The sequence below is a fragment of the Narcine bancroftii genome, chromosome 14, assembly GCF_036971445.1.
Source record: "Narcine bancroftii isolate sNarBan1 chromosome 14, sNarBan1.hap1, whole genome shotgun sequence".
Lineage (NCBI taxonomy): Eukaryota > Metazoa > Chordata > Chondrichthyes > Torpediniformes > Narcinidae > Narcine > Narcine bancroftii.
Window position 1 is genome coordinate 47,009,669 of NC_091482.1, and position 20,774 is coordinate 47,030,442.

At 44.0% G+C, this 20,774-nt stretch overlaps 1 protein-coding gene across 10 annotated transcripts in view; it reads left to right on the forward strand.

Moving 5' to 3' along the window:
* LOC138749865 (protein FAM81A-like) overlaps positions 1-15,558 on the forward strand; it is a 61,769-nt gene extending 46,211 nt beyond the window's left edge. For 6 of the 10 annotated variants that reach the window (XM_069911821.1, XM_069911825.1, XM_069911822.1 and 3 more), the window contains 5 exons: positions 739-845; positions 4,196-4,391; positions 9,100-9,295; positions 13,358-13,420; positions 13,832-14,256. In XM_069911821.1, coding sequence (XP_069767922.1) covers positions 739-845; positions 4,196-4,391; positions 9,100-9,295; positions 13,358-13,420; positions 13,832-13,938 — 669 coding nt within the window. In that variant the 3' untranslated portion in view covers positions 13,939-14,256. Of the gene's footprint in view, positions 1-738; positions 846-4,195; positions 4,392-9,099; positions 9,296-13,357; positions 13,421-13,831; positions 14,257-14,314 lie in introns of those variants that run through there. The other 4 variants (XM_069911827.1, XM_069911831.1, XM_069911823.1 and 1 more) reach the window with 3 other exon arrangements.
* Positions 15,559-20,774: the final 5,216 nt, after the last annotated feature.

Consider the following 20,774-nt stretch of genomic DNA (forward strand, 5'->3'; position numbering starts at 1 on the left):
AAAAAAGTCAGGAGGGATAGATTCATAGAGGAACCCAAAAGAAATCCTCTCGAGGAACCTAGCGGACGAGCAACATCAGGGTCTTGATGAAGTGTTCTAATCCGAAACGTCGACAATTTCTTTTCTCCAACACCTGCAGCCTATTGTGTCTCTGGGATAGAAGGAAGTTCAATCACAGTTACTGTGGGAGTCTGTGGGCATGTAATGGAGATTGGTAGCCAACCTTTCTCGGAGAGAATAGTACATCACCTTGCTGTTGGACTGAGGTTCTGGTGTAGCTTTTAAGCACCTCATAACATATTTCAGGCTGGAGTAAAACACATTGAAAAGGGCTCAGGCCCAAAATATTGGCTCTATACCTTTGCCTCCTATGGAGGCTGTGTGGCCTGCTGAGTTCCTGGCGCATTTTTGTGTGCTTATCTAAGTAAATCCCTCTGCCACAGGCACTTTCTGATTAGTAAGGGATTACTTAGGTGGTATGCGAGTGGAAAGAAAAATTTGAAAGCCACTGATCTAAATTAACACTGCCTGACACCTACAGTCCATTCCTTCTGGTCAGAGCATTACAGACATCCCAATGAGTGCCCCAATTCAGTGTGCTACAAATTAAAGATGATATTGCTGTCAGCTCAAGTCATACTGGTACCAGTCTTCATGCTCTGGTTAAGGGCTTGAATGCTGGATAACAGATGAAGACTATTTCTGATCTGATTATATTTATTTTGCAATTTCCAACAGATTTCACAACATTTAAACAGAATTGAGGTATCTATAAGAGAGCAAGAAGGGAAGATCAAACTTGCCATGAAACAGAACAGTGAACAGCGTCGCCTGCTGGATGTTATGTGAGTATACAATAAACACCAAATGCCATCCTGCATCAAAACTCAGGGGCAATTTATATCCTGCCATATCAGATTATGTTTTAGATGTAGATCTGAGATTGGAACTTTTATTTCATTCAACTTGGCCATGTCCTAAAGATAGACAATTTTGGTTAGGGGTAGGTAATTTTTCGCAACGAATTACGGGGGTCAAGTTCCCAGAGGGCCCAATGTTATTTTTACTGAGTAATATTAAGGCTTCAAGGGCAAATTAAATTTTAAAAATTTATCATATTGAATTTGAGTTCATTGTTTTAGCAGTATCTAGGAAATGTATTGCAATATCATGGAAGTTAGAGATAGATTTAGGGATGGGAAGATGGCACCCTGAACTTTGTAGTTGTAGACCATTAGAGAAAATGACTGTGAGATAAATCTCATGATTTTCGGAAAATATGGAGCCCATATTTACTAATTTTTGGTTGGCATGTATGATTGGCTCTTGGAAGGCCTCACTTCTTGGTAACCTCCTGTGGTGCGCTGTTAGACAGAATCAGACACACACAAGGTAAAGACTGAACAACAGGTTTTAATCCACAAAAGCCTCCACAGAGCCAGGCTGGCTGTGGCTGCAGCAACTCAGTGTGAGGCCTTGAGAGGCCTGGAGGGTGATTGACACGACAAGGTGGGGCTTGATCCATTCAGGCCGTCTGAATGGCAACCGGCCAGGTGTTGTCCTGTCCCCTTACACTTCTGCAAGTACAGAGGTTGCCCCACTGCAGTAGGCTGGTGGTATATCACCACATCTCCAAATAGATGTTATTGTGTAAATGTTTCATATTTTTGGCATTCTCCAGATTTTCCTTCTTTTTTTTCTCTTTTACAGGAGGTGGGAGGGTGGGTGGGGGATGATATATACAAAATGTATAATTTCTTGAAATAATTTAGAACTGAATGTAATGTAACTATTTTTGTGGTTTAAAAATGTAAAAATAAAATATTCCAAAAAAAAACTCAGGGACAACTTTTTTGATGGTGTAAACTTGAAGCTTTTAAACTGTCCCTATGAAATATTTTATGCCATCCTTGTCAGCAGTTCCCACTGTAACCGCGCTGATTTCCCACAAATATACTCGTTCATTTCTTTCTGCACCCCATGAAGTTGACTTTCTTTATTATTCACTAGTCACAACTTAGCATTCTTCCCGCTAAACCCCTCTGACCTTTTCATTGTCTCATCGCCACACGAGTGACCCTAACACTCTCACCCTCCTCCTCCTGCATCTGAGACACATCACATACTGACGTTTAACCCGTTCATGCATGCACGCGATTACCCCTGGCCCCGCGTGTCGCATCGTTTAGGTCATTAGTGGCGGCCGGCACCGCTCCTGACAAAGTAACACCACCAATCATTAAGGGTGGCGCAGTTAGCAGAGCGGTTTTGCAATGCTACCACAGCGCCAGTGACCCGGGTTCGAATCCCGTGCTGTCTGTAAAAAGTCTGTACATTCTACCCGTGTCTGCGTGGGTTTTCCCCGGGGGCTCCGGTTTCCTCCAACCATTCAAAAACGTGTGGTGTTTGTCAGTTAATTGGGTGGCACGGCTTGTGGGCCGAATGGTCTGCTACCATGCTGCATATCTAAATTTAAAAAGAAAATCAATTTAATTTCAGGCCTTTTCAGGAGACCCAGAAGAAAACATTCAGAGTTTCGAACAATGTGACCACAACGTTTATCATTGCATGAGGCAGCATAGATTAAACCATTGAATTTTTACAGAAGTTTAGTTAGTAATCACTTTTATTTGTAACAAATCATTACTTCCATCATTCATAAACCACTCAAATTCTTCAACAATTGGTCATTTCTTGATCATTAATTCTGGGTGATTACCGCTCGAGACCAAAAGCAAGCTATTTTTTTTGTGAGCAGGTCGGAGGCACGTTTTGGGGAGGCCGAGGAACAGTTGATATTTTGTGTTGAAACCTTGAGCCAGGATTGAGAATGCAAAGGGGGGATCATGAGGCGGGAGATGGAAAGTGGTAGATGGATCTACGTGAGGAGGGTTGATGGGCAGATGGAGCCAGGTGGTGCAGAAGGGAATTGAAAAGCAAAGGACTACAGATGATGGAGTCTGATAAGAAAGCATGAAGATTGCAGCCAGATGAAGGAAGGCTGGTGGACTGATGGAGGTGAGGGAGAAGGTGTGGGGACAGGTGTTGAACTGCCTCAACTTCAATTAGGGACCTGAAGGATCCTTCCAGATGAGGCAGAGAGTCACATTCAAACTCACCTATGGCACGGAGCTCTCAAAGAGGCTTCCTCTATGTTGGAGAGACCAAGTAGCAACAAGGTAACCATTTTGCCAAGCACCAGTGCTCTGACCACAGTGGCTGTTTTAGGGTCCTACTTGCCAGCATTTTCACTCCCCTCCCCATTCGCGCACCAATCTGTCTGTCCCCAGCCTCCTTCATTGCCAGGGTGAGACCAAAAATCACTCATATTCTGCCTGTTTAGAATAGAACCCCTCAGCCACTGAATTCTCCAATCTCGTGTATCCTGCACCTGTTTGGTTCTTTTCTTCTCCATCTAATCCACCCAAGTCCGCTCATACACCCGCTTCTTTCGAACCCTTGAACCCTGTCACCCAGTTTCTTTCCCCTCCATTTGCCTATCACCCACACTCATTCCTCTGGATCCCCACCCCTTTTCCCCATCCCCTCACATCCCTTCATTATCTGGTTCCACTTCACCTTCCTTCCTTGTCAGATACCATAATCTGCACCCCTTTGCTGTCTATCACCTCCCAGCCTTGTTGCCTTATCCACCCTACTTGGTTCCAACTGCCCATGAAACCCTCCTCACCTGATTCCACCAATTGCCTGGGCAGCTTGTTCATTAGTCTCGCCCTCACATCTGTAACCCCTTTACACTCTCAATCCCGGTGTGAAAACATCAGCCATCCTTTGCCTCCACAGGTGCTGTTCAACCCAATGCATCCCCTTTGGCAGCTAATTTTTTGCCCCAGATTCCAACATATCATGTCAATGTCACAATGTTGACCCTACATAATTAAATTTTAAATTTAGACATACAGTCTGATAACAGGCCCTTTCACCCCACAAGCCCATGCCGCCCAGTTACACCCAATCAAACTACGCTCTGGAATGTTCTGGAGAAAACTGAAGCCCTGAGGGAAACCCACGCAGATAGGGGGGGAAAAATGAATAAACTCCTTACAGACACTGCGGGTTCGAACCCTGGACCCGATCGTTGTAATAGCGTTGCAGCCAATTAACCCAATGCAGCCTGTCAATATTCTGTTATTTCACTTCTTTCCAAAATGATGGCAATTATCTTTTTAAAAAGGATGAAGAACATTAGTGAAGACATCAAGAGCCAGGTTTTGTCCAGTAGCTCTCAGTTGGAAGAAGAATTAGCCAGAAAGGAGAAAGAATTGTTGCATCAAATCGAATGGCTTTCCTTAGTAATTAAAGACAAAACTGCAAGTATCACTTTACAGAACAAAATTGAAATAGGCATTGAGCATCAAATTCTTACAAAGGTATCAATTGTTTCATGCAAATTTCTCAAAGGTGCTTGGGTTATATTAGATATTCCCTGTTAGGTGTGTTATTGAAAGCAAAAACAAAGAAGTTTGAACATTCCAACCAAGAGCATTTTGGCAAGGAATTCATGGAGCAAAAATAGGAAATAGAAAATAGGTTGGTGCAGCGGTTCGCGCAACGCCTTTACAGCGCCAGCAATTGGAACAGGACTTCGAATCCCGCGCTGTCTGCAAGGAGTTCGCACGCTTTCCCCGTGTCTGCGTGGGTTTTACCTAGGGGCTCCGGTTTCCTCCCACCATTCGAAATGTATCAAGGGTTGTAGGTTAATTGGATGTAAATTGGGCGGCACAGGCTCGTGGGCCAATAGGGCGTCTACATTTAAATTTTTTAAAATTGAAAACTGTAAATTTAAAATTGAATTTAAAGAATGCAGCTTTTCACCTGGTGTTGTTTGTCTATGAGTGAGTAACACCACTATTGGAGAAGGTCTGCAGTGATTAATTACCATATGTGATCATTTAGTGGCTTATTCATTACAACAGTAGAAACGTTCAACTACTTTGAGTGAACATTAATACAGTTACAATGAATAATTATCAAGTTGTGCACAATTTCACGCTATAAGATGGAGGAGCAGAAAGGCCATTCAGTCCATTGTGTTTTGAACTTGGCTTCAAGCATTTCCCCGACTTCAGAGATTAAGCTAACTGGCTTATAGTTACTTACTTTTTGCCTACATCCTTTTCTAAAAGAGTGAGGTGAAACTTGCTGTCACTGGGACCTGGCCAGAGTCTGAAGTATTTTGGTAAATCCCAACAAAGGCCTGCTATGACACCTTCCGCCATTTATTTCAGATTCCTGGGGTGGGGTGCGTTACATCGGGCTCAGGGGACTTAGCTATCTCTAAGCTCACCGGTTTGCTCAGCTCTACCTCTTGAGTGACAGTGATTGTATCAACGTCCTCACCACCCATCGCATCCTTAACACTGAATCCTCTTTCAAGGCCTTGGTCATTTAGGCATTTCTCAATGTTAATCTGCCACTTCTCATCCTCTAAGGGACCTACATTCACTTTAGCCGCCCTTTTCTATACTATATAATTACAAAAACTTTAACTGTGTTTTTATATTTTGTGGTAGTTTGTTTCATAATCTTTAATTTCTTTATTGCATGCTGTATGGTTCCTTATTGCTTTTGCTTTCCCAATCTTCCTGGCAACTGTACTTTTGAACTTTTAATTTCATGCCTTCCTTTATTTCCCTTGTTATCCAAGGCTGGCTCTCCCTACCCTCACTGTCCTTGTTTTTAACTGGAATATACTTCTGTCGAGCACTGTGGTAAACCTCTTTGAAAGACTTTCAGTGGTCCTCAACTGTCCCATTATATAGCCTGGTTTCTCAGTCTACACCAACCATTTCCTCCCTCCTCCTGGTATCGTTTCCCCGGTTTAGGCATAATACACTGGTTTTAGATCTGAGTTATGGCACCCGTGATTTGTATTGGACTGGGTCAAGCAGCCTTTTTCTGAAAAAGGAAATTTTGGTGAATGTGTTTGCCATGCCTACTGTGGCCAGTTGGCAAATTGGATCCAAAATCGGCTTGGTATCGGGGGCTGGAGGTGATGATGGAAGGTGGTCTTACGAATGGTAGTCTGTGACCAGCAGTGTACCACAAGGATCAGTGCTGGGAGCTTAAATGTTTGTTATATACATTCATGTATGAATATAGGCGATTCGTTTAAAAAGTTTGCAGATGACAGAAATAATTGCTGTTGTTGAGGAGGCTATGGGATGGTGTTGATGAGTTGGAAAAATGGACAAAGCAACAGCATATGGAACTTAATCTCAATAACAGCAAGACGATACCCTTTGGGAGGACAATTAAATGGTCCACGCTACTGTCATGGTCTGAGGGGGTGCAGTAAAATACCACTTGATGCATGATCAGTTACATGCAGTTTAGAAATCTCCATCGTTCTATATCTGACTCAGTAGGGCCTGTTCCGACAGCCCCATCAAAATCCGGCTTCATTTCAACAATCCATTTAAACTCATCTCGATGTGTCCTTTTTTACACAGGAGATGCTCATTCCCCACATTCCTTTTAAGCTCACCAAGGCCCGTTTTTGTGTTTCCTGGAAGATCACTGGAGCCCTGTTCCCACACAACTTTGAAACTCAGTGTGGATTTCAAACTTGAAAATCATGGAATATTGTTTTCAATTAAACTCATCTTATTCAGTGAACTATTTATTCTGTCTTAAAATCTTATCATCGGTTGTAGGTGTACTAACCGTGTTGGTCAGCATGGTTTGTGTAGCAGTTAGCGCAATGCAGTTACAGTGCCAGTGACCTGGGTCCGAATCCGGCACTGTCTCTAAGGAGTTTGTACATTCTCCCCATATCCGTGTGGGTTCCTCCGGGTTCTCTGGTTCCTGCCCGCCCTTCAAAATTAACAGGGTCGTGGGTTAATTTGGGTATTTGGGCGGCACAGGCTCGTGGGCCAGGAGGGCCTGTTACTGTGCTGTATGTTTAAGTCTAATTTAAATGAACGTGAGTAAAAGCTATTAATCCAGAAAATCTGCCTGTCTAGCATCACTGAAGTCCTGAGGTTGACAGCTTTTCAGAGCTTTGCTACAATGAGGAACAAAAGACCCTCTGTGTACAGGCCCAATGATCCTTGAAGGTGGCAACATAGACAAATGAGGTGATGAAGAAAGCAGATGGACACTTGTTTTCATTAATTGGAGCACAGAACACAGCTTTAATGAGCGTTGTTTCGCCTCAGTGTATTTCTGTATGTAGTTCTGGTCAGCACACTATAGGAAGGATGTGATTAGGATGGAAAGGAGATTCACCGGCATACTGATGGGATTGTAGGTTTCAGCTCTGAGGAGAGACTGGATAGGATGAGTTTGCTTTCCTTGGAGCGAAAGAGGCTCAAAGGAGACCTGTTCAGAGGCAGACATATATTATGAAGGGCATAGTCAGAGTAGTGAAGTTATAATAAAAATATAACACTGGAGAAACTCAGCAGGTCAAACAGTAACTTTTTATACCAGAGATGAAGAAACAGAGCCAACCTTTCGGGTTTGAGCCCTTCAAGCCCTTGATAAAGGTGTGGCAGAGTATATAGAAGTGTTTGGGAGATAAATTGGGAAAGGTTTGTTAGAGCAGGTCAAACTCAAACAGAAACAGAATTTTAGCAGGAGCTTTTGCAAAAGGAAAAAAATGTAAGAGAGAGAGAGAGAGAGAGAACTTATTTGAGAGAGAGAGAGAGAGAGAGAGAGAGAGAGAGAGAGAGAGAGAGAAACACAGACATTGGTTCCAGAGGGACAAGCTGGCAAGCTCTGGAAGATGGCCTGATCAAAGGAGAGGACTGGCTGTCTAGTGTTTCCCTTGGAATAGGAGAAACAGAAAGGAACTCTGTGATGACCTGAAAGAAAGAGGTGATCATCTGGAGAACCCTGAAGGGGACAAGTTGTGGATGTCCTAGAACAATAAAAACTCTCTCTCTGAAAACCAACAAGAACCCTTCTGAGTGGTAACCATTTACCTGTTAAGCACCAAAGCCTAGGGAACTTTATTAATGCTGACTTCTGTGCACAGTACAAGACTGGCCTGCAACCAGTGAGATTGAACTGTGAACCAAAGAACTTTGCTGAACTTACACACACATTATACACACGTGCTCTTAGCATTAGAAGGGGGTTAAGTAGGTTAAGTGGGTCAATAGAGAGAAGTTAAAGTTTGATTCTATTTTCATATTCAAAGATAATTAAATGTAACTTTTGTTTAAGTAACCCTTTGTCATGGTGCATATCTATTGCTACTGGGTTTTGTGGTCCTCTGGACTTGTAACAAAGGCCTCAAACCTAAAACATTGGTTCTGTATCTTTATCTTTGCTATATAAAGGACACTGTTTGACCTGCTGAGTTTCTCCAGCGTTGTGTTTTTACTTCAACCATGGTGTCTGTAGACTTTTGTGTTTTACTAGTGAAGTTGTAGCACAGTTTTCTAAAAGTAGAGAGCATAGGCTTCGAGTAAAGTGTAGTAGATTTGGAGGGGATCTGAGAAAAAACTTTTAAATTTAAATTTAGACATACAGCACAATGACAGGCCCTTCCGGCCCATGAGCCCCTACCGCCCAATTACATCTAATTAACCTACAGCCCCCAGTATGTTTCAAATGGTGGGAGGAATCCGGAGCTCCTGGGGAAAACCCATGTAGACCCAGGGAGAACATGCAAACTCCTTACAGACAGTGAAGGGTTCAAACCCTGGTCCCAATCACTGATGCTGTAACAGCGTTGCACTAACTGCTACGCTAACCATGCCACGCTACTGTCAAGAGGGTGCCTGGAATCTGAACCCACTGTCTGAGTGGCAGCAGAAACTGTTAAGAAATATGCAGGTGAACACTTCAATTACCAAATCACTGATAGAAGTGGGAATAGGGTCGATAGGTATTTTATGGGTCGTATGGATATGACGGGCCAAAGATTTTTTATATGTTGTGCTGCTCTGTGACTACATCCTTCCTCCCAAAGCATTTTTGGAAGCAGTATTAGTGCTACTTCCCCAATGCTTTTAGGGACCTGCTGTTGGTTGTCCATGTCCCACAGCACTTCAAATAGGAAGTCTTTGGCTTGACTATTACTTTGTTTGTTGCAATAGTTGTGCCTTTTGTTTTTGCTTCTGTTAGGAAAGCAGTGAAAAAAGATTACAAGAAGGATTAAATCACTTGTCTGTGAAATTTGGCAAAGTAGAAGAAATACAGAAAATGAACTCGGAGCCCCAGGGTATAAAACATCTCGAGAAGAAACTAAATGCAATCAGCATCGTGTTAGAAAAGAAAATATGGAAAGAAGTGGAGTCCATCAAAGCTCGAACTAACGTTGGTGAGAAAGTTTATAGTTTCAAGATTTGTGCCTCAAGGCAGTGGGTTAGATATTGTTTTCCAGTGGGGTGGTTGGTTCAGCAAGAAACTACTGTCTGATATTCAGTGACCTCTGGCTTCTCCATCTGCACAGTGAACCCCCTGTAAACTCAGCATTGATGGTTTTTAGACTGCAGGCATGTAAAAGCACCATTAAGGAATTTTGCTGCTACAAAGGAAATGTTTTAGGAATCTGGAGTCCATTCCTGCCCCGTGATTTATCCTGTCGAACCCCTACAACCTTTTTTGGAGGAAGCTGGCAGTGTAAATTGTACCGGAAAAATTCATTGACGGTCATCCACTTTACTGCACATCCAACTACTAGGACTGTTGCGCTCAGGCACTTGCAGTCTAAAAAAGTGCCCAGTGTTTACGATCGCACGGGCAGTAATTATGTTAATTTTTTCTGCGATTTTCCCGACATTGCCGTCTAATAAGCATAATTGATTCCAGTGGTGGTTGTGGACACCATTGTGCCGCAGTTCTGGATGTACTTTATAACCAGCCCCGCAGCTTGATGCAAGCCTTGGATGGTGTTCAAGAAACAACCCCATTCATTTGCCAACCCTTTCAAAAAATGTCTGTTACATTTTAAAAAAATGTAACATTATTTTACCTTGTATTTTTTTTAACCAATTTATGGTCATTGCATTTTTAGCTAAATTTGTTTTTAGTTTAAATTATTTTATAAGCTGTTTTTATTCCTTAAAGTGCTTTCAATTGTCTTTGAATAATATCAAAGAATCGTCAACATTGGAGAACTGTAAAAAATATTCTGGTGGCCCACTGCGTATCACAGGATTAGCATAGGGGTGAAAGGAAGAACATGGATTAACATGATCTGACCCAGTTATTTCCTAAACCCACACCGATAGCAAGAATATATTTCAAAACTGTCAACCTTTTTCCGCTATTATTAAATTGTGAGATTATATCCTAAAGCGCCATCTGCCAATTTGCTCAAATTCACCGATCCCCACCCTGACCATGACATCTCTTCCTAACATGTTTCTTTTGCGAACGCTCCTGCCTTCTGTTTTTTTCCATCATTGCTGCATCTGTTATTGAGACATCTCAAATGTCCTCTCTTTTTATGAGGAAATGTGGCTTCCCCTTTGCTGTGGTTGACAGAGGCCCCAAGTGTGTCTCTTCCATTTCCCATACTTCTGCTCCCAGCTGTAACAGAGATGGAGTTCGCTCGGTCCTTTCACACTACCAGCTTGCACACCCAGCGCACCATTCTTTGTAATCTGAAATGGGATCCCATCACCAGTGGCATCTCCCCTTCCCCGCCCCTTTCTGCTTTCCCGCAGAGACCATTCTCTCCTTGACTCTGAGGTTCGTGCTTCCTTCCCCATTCATCCCTCTCCAGCCTCCTCTTGACTAGTAGGAGGTTCAATACCCAATGTGGTGCCCCCAACATCAGCAAGATCAAGTGTGGACTAAACTACCATTTTGCCGAAAACCTGCATTCTTTCAGTAACAGCCATCTTGAGCTCCCAGGTAAACACCATTTCAAATTCCTATCCCATTCCCACATTGACTGTCTGCTTTCAGCCTCTTTCAACTGCCAGGGTGAGGTTAGTGCAAACTAGCAGAATAGCACCTTATATTCCCTGAGCAGTTTATAACCCAATGGCATGAACATTGCATTTTCAACTTTTAAGTTGACAGTGCTCCTTTCTTTTTCTTCTTGATGCATTCAAGTTCTCTCTCCTCTCCTTCATTCCGCATTCAATGCTCCAGTCTTTACCCAGTCTCTTTCCCCTCTCCCACCTGATTCCATCAGCCTATCACCCATACACATGACCTGCTGAGTCTCCTATCACCTCCCCAGCTCTTTCTATCTGTATATCATCTGGTGTCGTCTCATTCTTATCTTGTTCCATATGTAACCATTCCGACCCATTAGATTCCAGAATCTGTAGCCTGTTTTCATCATTACTTTTCAGCCCACGCTTTTGCTCCTCCACCCGACCTGGCTCCATCTCTCCATCATCCACTGCCTCGTCTCGAAATACCAACAGCTCCTGCCTCCCCCCCAATCCTGATGCAGGGTCTTAATCTGGAATGTTAACTACCCCTCTGCTCCAATATATTTTGTGTGACCCACCAAGTCCAGCAGTTTACTGAGTGTTCATTGCATGCTGAATTTGACAAAGGGAATTTGACAAAACAGTTTTGGAGAGCTACTCAATCACCAATGGCATTCAAAACCAAATCCAACAGTCCCGGTTTAATATCCCTACAGAGGGAAGCCTCTGAACATCCTTCAGAAGAAATGCATATTATTTTCTATTTCTGACAAAGGCATCAGATGTAGAATCTAGATCTAGCGCTTCAATAACTTAGGATGTGCATTTTATTCTGGGAATTGGATGGAGTTGGTCAGATGGAAAGGAGTGCAAACAGTAATTTCCATCGTAGTTGGAGGATCAGATTATTCATGACTCCTTTATTGTCATCTAATAGTAAATATTACATGAAATTGCCCTCTGCCTGCCTTAAGGGAGACAAAGAGTCGTCACTGGTGTTACGGAGTCCGGGGGACCCCAAAACCCAGCAGCAATAGATATGCACCATGATACAAAGGGTTACTTAAACAAAAGTAGTTTTTCATTATATTTGAACAAGAAAACAGAATTAAACTTTAACTTATTATTATCAACTTACTTAATCTACTTAATTCCCCCCCCCCCCCTCTAATACTAAGTGCAGGTGTGTGTAATATGTACATAAGCTTAGAAAAGTTCTGTGGATCACAGTCCAATCTCACGGGTTGCAGGCCATTCTTGTACTGTGCACAGAAGTTAGCATTAATAAAGTTCACCAGGCTTTGGTGCCTAACAGGAAAATGGTTACCACTCTGGAGGGTTCTGGTTGGTTTTCTGAGAGAGATTCCTTTTATTCCAGGACATCCTCACCTGACTCCTTTCCAATCAGTCTTGCTGACGAAACTTTCCCCCTTCAGGGTTCTCCAGATGATCCTCTTTCTTTCAGGTCACCTTTCAGACAGCTAGTCTTCTCATATGACCAAAGTTTGCCAGCTTGTCCCTCTGGAACCGATTTCTGGAACCGGCTTTTTCAGGTGGATTCTCCATTTAGAATGCGCCTGAAGAAGAGGAAGCGGCCCTTTGACTTGCCGTACAGGTGGCAGCACTAAAAGTGCAGCACTGACCACCTGAAGGGACAGCTGCACCGGGATGCGCATCTGAGCGCACTCCGGCTCCCTCCCCTTGGGCTGCCAAGTTAAGATGGCTGGCTGTCAGCTGGGTCAGCCAGTGCAGGGGACGTCCCACGTGGAATGTCCCCACACTGATCGCTCTGCCCCCCAGCGGGGGAGAAGGGGGCTGGAGCGGTCAGCGGGGATGGAGTGGCCAGCGGGGTAGAAGGGGTTGGAGCTGCTGGCAGGTGAGTATGGCGCTCGAGTCAGGTACCGGCATTGTTTTGGCCAGCCCCCTTCTCCCCCGGCGGCTGCTCCAGCCCCCTTCTCCCCTGCCGGCTGCTCCAGCGCCCTTCTCACCCGCCGGCCATTCCAATCTCCTTCTCCCCTGCCGGCCGCTCCAGCCCCTGTACTCACCCGCCGGCCGCTCCAGCCCCCGTACTCACCCGCTGGCCGCTCCAGCCCCTGTACTCACCTGCCGGTCACTCCAGCCCCCTTCTCCCCCTCCTACTGCTCTAGCCCTGCAGCCCATGCGCTGACAGCCCAGCCATCTGTCCCTGCCCCGATGTCCTGCGCCAGGGGAAGGAGCAACTGGGAGAGGAGCTGTCAGGTGCTCGCCAGCTGACTGTCATCCCGAATGCAGCCGCTTTTAGGTGGCTGCATTCAGATGGCTTGGGAGGCCACTGTGCTGCGGCGATTATCCCTCTCGGAAGAGGGTTACAAATTTCGCCTTGCAGGTGCCTTTTGCATGGCCTCCTTCATGTTGCCTCCCAACAGCCACATATTGCCAAAATATGCGGCTTTACAAGCGGGGCAATTGGCCACCTGAAAGTGCCTTCTGTCTCTCTCTCTCTCTCTCAGCTCCCTCCCTCTCTGAAGGCAAAGCTGTTCTCCCCTGCCTGCAAAGATCATATGCTCTCCCAGGTAAGCTGTTGAATGTTGCTACTTTATTGCTTTTTGCAAAAAGCACTCTGCAAAAGTCCTGCAAAATTTCTGTTTTTAAAAATGCTTGTGTGCAACCTGCTCTAACAATTCCTCCCAAACCACCTCTAAATACTCTGTCACACTGGTGTGGCCCAACATCCCTTACAATGAGAGAGAAAGAGAAGCAAAAGAAAGTCCCTTCAGAGTCCACTGAGTGTCCGTGAATTTGCCTCCAGCGTTCCCGCAGCCGCATAGACTCCTGTTCGATCCATCGGCTGATCGTGCTCCAGATCCAAACCTCTGACGCGACCATGTTGCTTTTAGAATCGGGTATTTGCTTTTATTTTGTTTTACTCACAATATTTGATGCAGTGTTTTAAACTTATGGTCATTTTATGCTTGGTTACTAAGGCTTCACAGCTATTTATGAAAGCATTGGATTCTTACGACAAATACTTGAAGCAAAGATGAAGTTGGATAAAGAGCAGTTGCAGAATCAGATTCTTCAGCTGAAGTAAATGATCGATCCAATTCGTAAGGACTTTAATTAATATTTCAATCACTGTGTGCAGTGGATTATATTCTTTGGGAACCAGGCCAATCATTGTTAACGTTTGCCTTTATAACATTATATGCTTAGATAATTTTTACAAAGAGGCCTCAGTGAAACCAATTAAATATCTGTGAGTCTTCAAGAACCAAAGAAAATTGTAATGTTTTGCATCTCCTTATCCCAATAAAGCAGTGGGAGTGTATATTCTGGTACATACTATGCTTTGATTGAATGTGTATTTGATTATAAAAATTTAACTATTTAAACATAATTTCACTATGAATAGGGCTATTTCTTTCTTTCTTGAAAATGTGCATGATTTACATTTAAATCACTAACAGATTGGTGCAAAGACAACAACACACACCTGACCGTCAACAAGAAAAAGGAGAGCCCAGGAGGACCAATCTTCACTCACCATCGACGGCTCCACCGTCAAGGTGGTTGAGAGCACCAAATACCTTGGGTGTGGACCTGGTGGAGAATCTCTCCTGGTCCCCCAACACTAGATCCATTGCCAAGAAGGCCCAGCAACAGCATTACTTTCTGATGGAGGTTGAAGCAAGTTCAGCATCCACCCTCCATTCTACAGGGGATGCATTGAGAGCATCCTATGTAACTGCGTCACTGCCCGGTTTGGGAACTGCACCATCCCAGAATGCAAGTCCCTGCAGTGGACAGTAAAGACTGTTGAGGGGATTATTGGGGTCTCTCTCCCTGACATTTGTAAGTGCCGTTGTTTGCAGAAAGCCATAAACATCGTGAAGGACTCCACACACCCCTCCTGCAATCTGTTCTCTTTCCTGCCATCCGGGAAGAGATACCGAAGTTTTCGGGCCCTCACGACCAGATTGCGAAACAGTTTTTTCCCCCTAAACCGTGAGGCTTCTGAAATCTGGGTTTACACAGGGCTAGCATGTGTACCATGATATGTAATAAGTGATATGTTATTTATAAAAAGTTTCTGAGGTAATTTATCCATGCAAATAACTAGCTCTATGGACTGGAGAAACACGATCTCGTTTTCACTGTACACTGCAATGTTTATGCTACATGGTTCAAAAACTGGATCACCAAATGTAAAACAAAAGATTAATTCAGTGAAAGCGGCATGGTAAGTAAATCTAATCAAAGTTAGCAAGATTTATCAAGATGCTTTAATTTCAAGAGAATATCATTATTAATGACAGATAGGACAAATTCTGACCTTTCTACTATTACCATGAGCATGTTTGGATGGTTTAAAACAATATTATACAATGTATTACAGGAATTTCATGTGTGTTACTTCATCGGGGCAACGTCCATTTTACTAGACTAGTTCTGTGTAGTTTCTCTATCTGTTCTGTATCTTTACTGAAGTAGATTTCAGATTTATTGGCAGAGTTCAGACATGACGTCCCATACAACCCTGAGATTCTTTTTCTTGCAGGCGAGGCAGAATTACCACTTATTAGTAGTGCAAAATAAAGTGCACCACGTACACAGGTAAACAGATAAAGAACTGTTCACAGATAATGAATGTAAACAAACTGACTGTGCAATATTAAAAAAAATCAATAAAGTGCATGAGTCTTTAAATGAACCCCTGAATGAGTTTGTCGTTAAGCACGAATAAAAGCTCTCACAACTGGAGGGAGAACACACACTTTTATTAGCTTATAACTATGGGTAGGGTTTCCCAGTGGTCTTCGGAAGGGTTCTGGGTTTAGGCAGGAAACCAGGGTTATAATGTGAGCAGTTGGGGGCGGAGCCAGCCGTCAGCACAACACACTACCAGTGAATCCCAGTTCACTGCAAGGAGTCTGATGGTAGAGGGTTGGCAACCGTTCCTGAACCTGGTGGTGCCAGTCTCTTTTTGAGTAGTGTTTCACTCCAGCAATACCATGGTCACACGGAGGCAACATGCAATAGCGGCATCCCAGCCACCAAATAGGATCTGTGCTTGCATCAACCTTCATGAAAATAATTTAAATTCCAGGGCTGGCAGCATGGGAACTTCCACCTTGTTTATTGATGCAGCGTAGATCGCTACAATTCCTGCAACCCTCCATCTGTGAAACCCTAATCTTGCTCATGCAGTATGAAATCATTCTGTTCAAATTCTCAAAGGTTCTCAATTTATATGATTGATTATAGTTTTTTGAACTATTTTGTTGTGGTGGATTCTGAAGAAAGTAGGTTACTTTTTATTATGCAGGCATAATAAAAGCTGCGGATACATATTTTATGTTATTTCTTCATTCAGCAAGCGCCTTCACAAAAATAACTCAACCCCCCATTCCACCACTCACCCACAGACCCACCAACCTGCATTTCTTCGGGAAGTGGGAGAAAGTCACAGTGCAAACTCCGCAAAGCCCAGTCACTAGGTCAGCACTGTGAGGCAACAGTTCAATGATGCACCCACCACCTGCACCTCCTTGAGCTTCCCAGATTCTGCTGCTGGTGCTTCCAATAGGAATGCCTTATTAAATCCTGACTCCTTGTCACCGCTATGCTTTCACTGGGGGCAAGGAACAATAACGGCTTCAGACTGAAGCATCCTTGGTTCTGAGAGCTTTTACTCCTTGGGCAGGGAGTCGCATTCAGGTGGATCCTAGATGTCCTCTTGCTCCCTCTCATACCTGGTGAGTGGGCGGACGCCTGCACTAATTGCTTGGATTGTGGAGATGACTTCCAAGAACGAGTCTTGGACTGTTTGATTTTTCACCAGTGAAATGCAATTTGCATTTATGCGCAACTATTTTGAGTCTAGTTCTGCAGAAACAGAAAGAAGCTGATTAGAACAATGATATCCGACCTAATCGGTCATTCTTTAGCAGAGAATTACGATTAGCTTTGCTGGAGTAACATATATAAATTGCAATTTTAACAAAGTGGAATTAAATGGATGGAAATAATGTCACCATCAACCCTTCCATCCAGAGACCTGATGAGCTGCTGGAGCCCAAACACCAATTGCTTACCGGCAGCAGGGTAAACGGTTGGAAGAGTTCGTTGGAGGATCATTTGGTCGGGGGGGTGGGGGAGAGTAGGGACAAGGGAGGCTTATTATATTTCAGTGAAGCACCCCTCCAATCAAGAAACAAAAAAAGGACTTATCAGACACTGACGCTTTTCACACAATTTTCTCCGAGCAACAAATTCCAGAACAACAATTGCTCTTCACATAAGGAAGACTCAGCTCTAGGAAGTTACTTCACACATTATTGCAGAGAGTGCTTTGGTCTCAGTTCAATGCCTTCGAATAAGATTCTAAAATGGCTTTAAATATACAGACAGGCCAACAACTCCATGTACTCCAATGGAACCTTTCATGAGAAGAACTAGTTTTCAATCTGTCATCTGACCAATAATTTCTGTTAATAAATGTTTCTTCATACATTGTGAATGAGCTTTGTAGATGGTGCTGTCCTTTCAGTGAGCTGCATTTTGGAGAAGCGAGAGTACTTCATACATCCATGAGTTAAATCTTAGTGAGATATATCTCTAGAAGTACTCCAGCATTGCTGTTCACATATTAAGGCATACTTCACTGTTTGTCATATAACATACAAGTTCATATCACGGTTAGTGTAGCAATGAGCGCAATGCTGTTACAGCACCAGCGATCAGGACCGCGGTTCAAACCCTGCGCTGTCTGTAAGGAGTTTGTACATTCTCCCCATGTCTGTGTGGGTTTTCTGTGGGGACTCTGGTTTCCTCCCACCATTCAAAATGTACTGGGGTCGTAGGCCAATTGGGTGTGATTGGGCGGCATGGGTTCGTGGGCCAAAAGAGCCTGTTACCATGCTGTATGTCTAAATTAAAAAAAAATTTGAAAGAATTACTATATAAATTGCAAATGAACTTTGTTGACAATATCACACTGTCAATTACGTCTTTAAATAAAATAGAGTTCTTTGTTCTTCAATGGTGAGTAACAGAACAAAATTAAATCATAGAATGAAATAAACCTTTATTAAACTGCACTAGCACATAACGTTAAATATTTTACATTCTGTTATGCCAACTGCAGCAACAGGTCTACGGCATATGCCATCTCACAGGCTCAACATGTGGTGATACACCACTGTATACTGTTACTTGGTTACTGGCACTGTGTATGGTTGGCCCATCTTCCCTCGGTGACTCCACCCCCTGGAATCCCCTAATAAAGGGAGATAAGCCTTCAGTACAAGTCCTGGGATCGGGCCAGAACAGGAGCCCCTCTGAGTGATGACCTGTGACAGTACCTTTTGGCGCTGGGCATAGTCACCAGCAGAACCATGAGCTATAACCCCAGGAGAATGGTGAGGTGGAGTGGGAGAATGCTACAGTAGCTTTAAAGTCCAGGGGTCTACTCATCTCCCAGTGGCAGGAAGTCTTACCCAATACCCTCAACACAATCAGATCCCTCCTGTGCTCCACCACCAACACCACACCTCACAAAAGAGTGCTTTTGTTCCCCAGGAAATCAGCGTCGGGAACAACACTACCATCTTGGCTGATGTCCCCGGGCCCAGTCTTACTCAGGAGGCATGTACGTGGCCACAAGACTGACCCACTGGTTGAGAATATCCACCGCTTTCATGCCAATCCCCAGAATGCCTATGTGGTGTACCCAGATGGATGTGGAGACACATTTTCTGACTGGGTTCTGGCCTGTGCAGGAGACCCCGAGACCACCACTGACCCAGCACTACCTCCCACACTCACTGACCCCCTGTAACTGGGAACCCTATCCCAACCCAGGCACCAGCTGCTATGACCACCACGGCCTATCCCCACCACCCCGCCCTGACTCCTGCACCGTCCAACACACCCTGGGTACACCAACCCCTGACATACTCCCACCTGACCGGGAAAAGACAGCTGCATCACAGCCGGCACCATGACGGTCCACAAGGAACAGAAGACCACTGGACCGGCTAAATCTGTATGGACACTGGATTTTTCCACCCCAAGACTTTTCTTTGAAAAGAGGGGTGAATGTGGTGATATACCACTGTCTACTGTTACTTGGTTACTGGCACTGTGTATATGTATGGTTGGCCCGCCTTCCCTCGGTGACTCCAACCCCTGAAATCCCCTAATAAAGGCAATTAAGCCAAGTCCGTCCCTCAGTACGAGTCTTGGGATCGGGCCAGAATAGGAGCATGGTCCAAGTCTTATGATATTTAAAGCTTGTCGTCCTGCAACACCAGCCTTTTGGTATTAATGATAGTGTATCACTACATAAACCCCTGGAACACTTGGGAGACAAAGACACAAACACCAGGATGCTCTTTATCAACTACAGTTCAGCATCCAATGCTATTATCCCCTCAAAACTATCAGCAAGTTTCAAGACCTGGGTCTCAATACCCCACTGTGTAATTGGATCCTAGATTTCGTCACTGTTATATAGTCAGGATAATGTGAACTATTTTGTAACCGCGTAAGAATACACTTGTCTTACTATGGTAACTGTAGTGCACCACTGTGGCGCGCGCGTGTGTCTCTGTGTGTGTGTGTGTGTGTGTGTGTGTGTGTGTGTGTGTGTGTGTGTGTGTGTGTGTGTGTGTGTGTGTGTGTGTGGTAAGTAAAGTCTTTTTTGTTATTTGAATCTTGCATTTCTAAGTTATTTAAGAAACCTCTGAAGCAACACATGGTGGCAGTGGTATAAGAGAACAAGAATAAAGCCATACAGTTGATTGTAAGTCACTGAAATATGAAGGGGAAGAAGAGAAAAAAGCATTACTGAAAAAAGTGGCTGGAGCAACAGCAGTTTCCCCCAGTGATGGATGGGGAGGCTGAAGACATTGTTGAATCATTTAAAAAGTTTGAGCAGAAGAGCAATTTGTCATTCAAGAGCTATTTTAAAAAACACAACAAAAAGAGGAAATGATTTCTACAGAAGTACCGATCAGGCCATGGCACATAGTGGGAGCAGATGTTCACCAAAAAGCAAGAGTGGCATTTAATAGTAGCCTGTTACTTCTCTAAGTTTCTGTTCATCAAAAGGGTGAAAGACCTGAGAGCGTCAACTATCACCTCAGAAATTAGAGCACTCCTTGCTGAACAAGGAATACCTGAGCAAGTAATATGTGACAATGGAACACAGTTCACGTCACAAGAATTCAGAAAGCTGGGTGCAGAGTATGGGTTTGTTATCACTACTTCATCCCCAAACTACCCCAAAGGTCATGAGTTCATTGAAAGACAAGAGCAAACTGTGAAACGCACAGTTATGTGTCGTGAAACAAAAGAAGACCCATCCCTAGCTCTCCTATCATTAAGAGCAACACCTTTAAGGGCTGACATGATCCCTGGCAGAACTTCTAAATGGCAGGAGATATAAAAAAACTCTGCCAAAAATATACCCTCCAGAAGACCGGGAGGAAACCAGAAGAAGACTGGCTGACATGCAAGAAGGACGTCAGCATTCTAACAAACATGCACAAACATCGCCAGAACTCTTCAGAGGGCAGCTTGTGCGTATTCAAGAGCCGATGTTGGAAACATGGACCCCAGCAAAGGTCATCAGAGAAGCTGAGACACCAAGATCATACATTGTCGAGACAGGCTCTTGCAATCAGGTGAGGAGGAATAGAATTCACTTCCGGCCATCACAAGATGTGATGAAGCAGAAAGCTTTAATACCAGCAAAGCCTGCAACACCAATATCAAATGAAGTATCAAGTGAAGAGACCACAACCACTAATACAGAAACATCGACACAGCGGTTGTCAGGTGAAGCACAACAAGCGACATCACCTACACGTGGACCCGCAACACAAGAGTCCAACGGTCGCAGCCAAATCCACAAGATTGTGC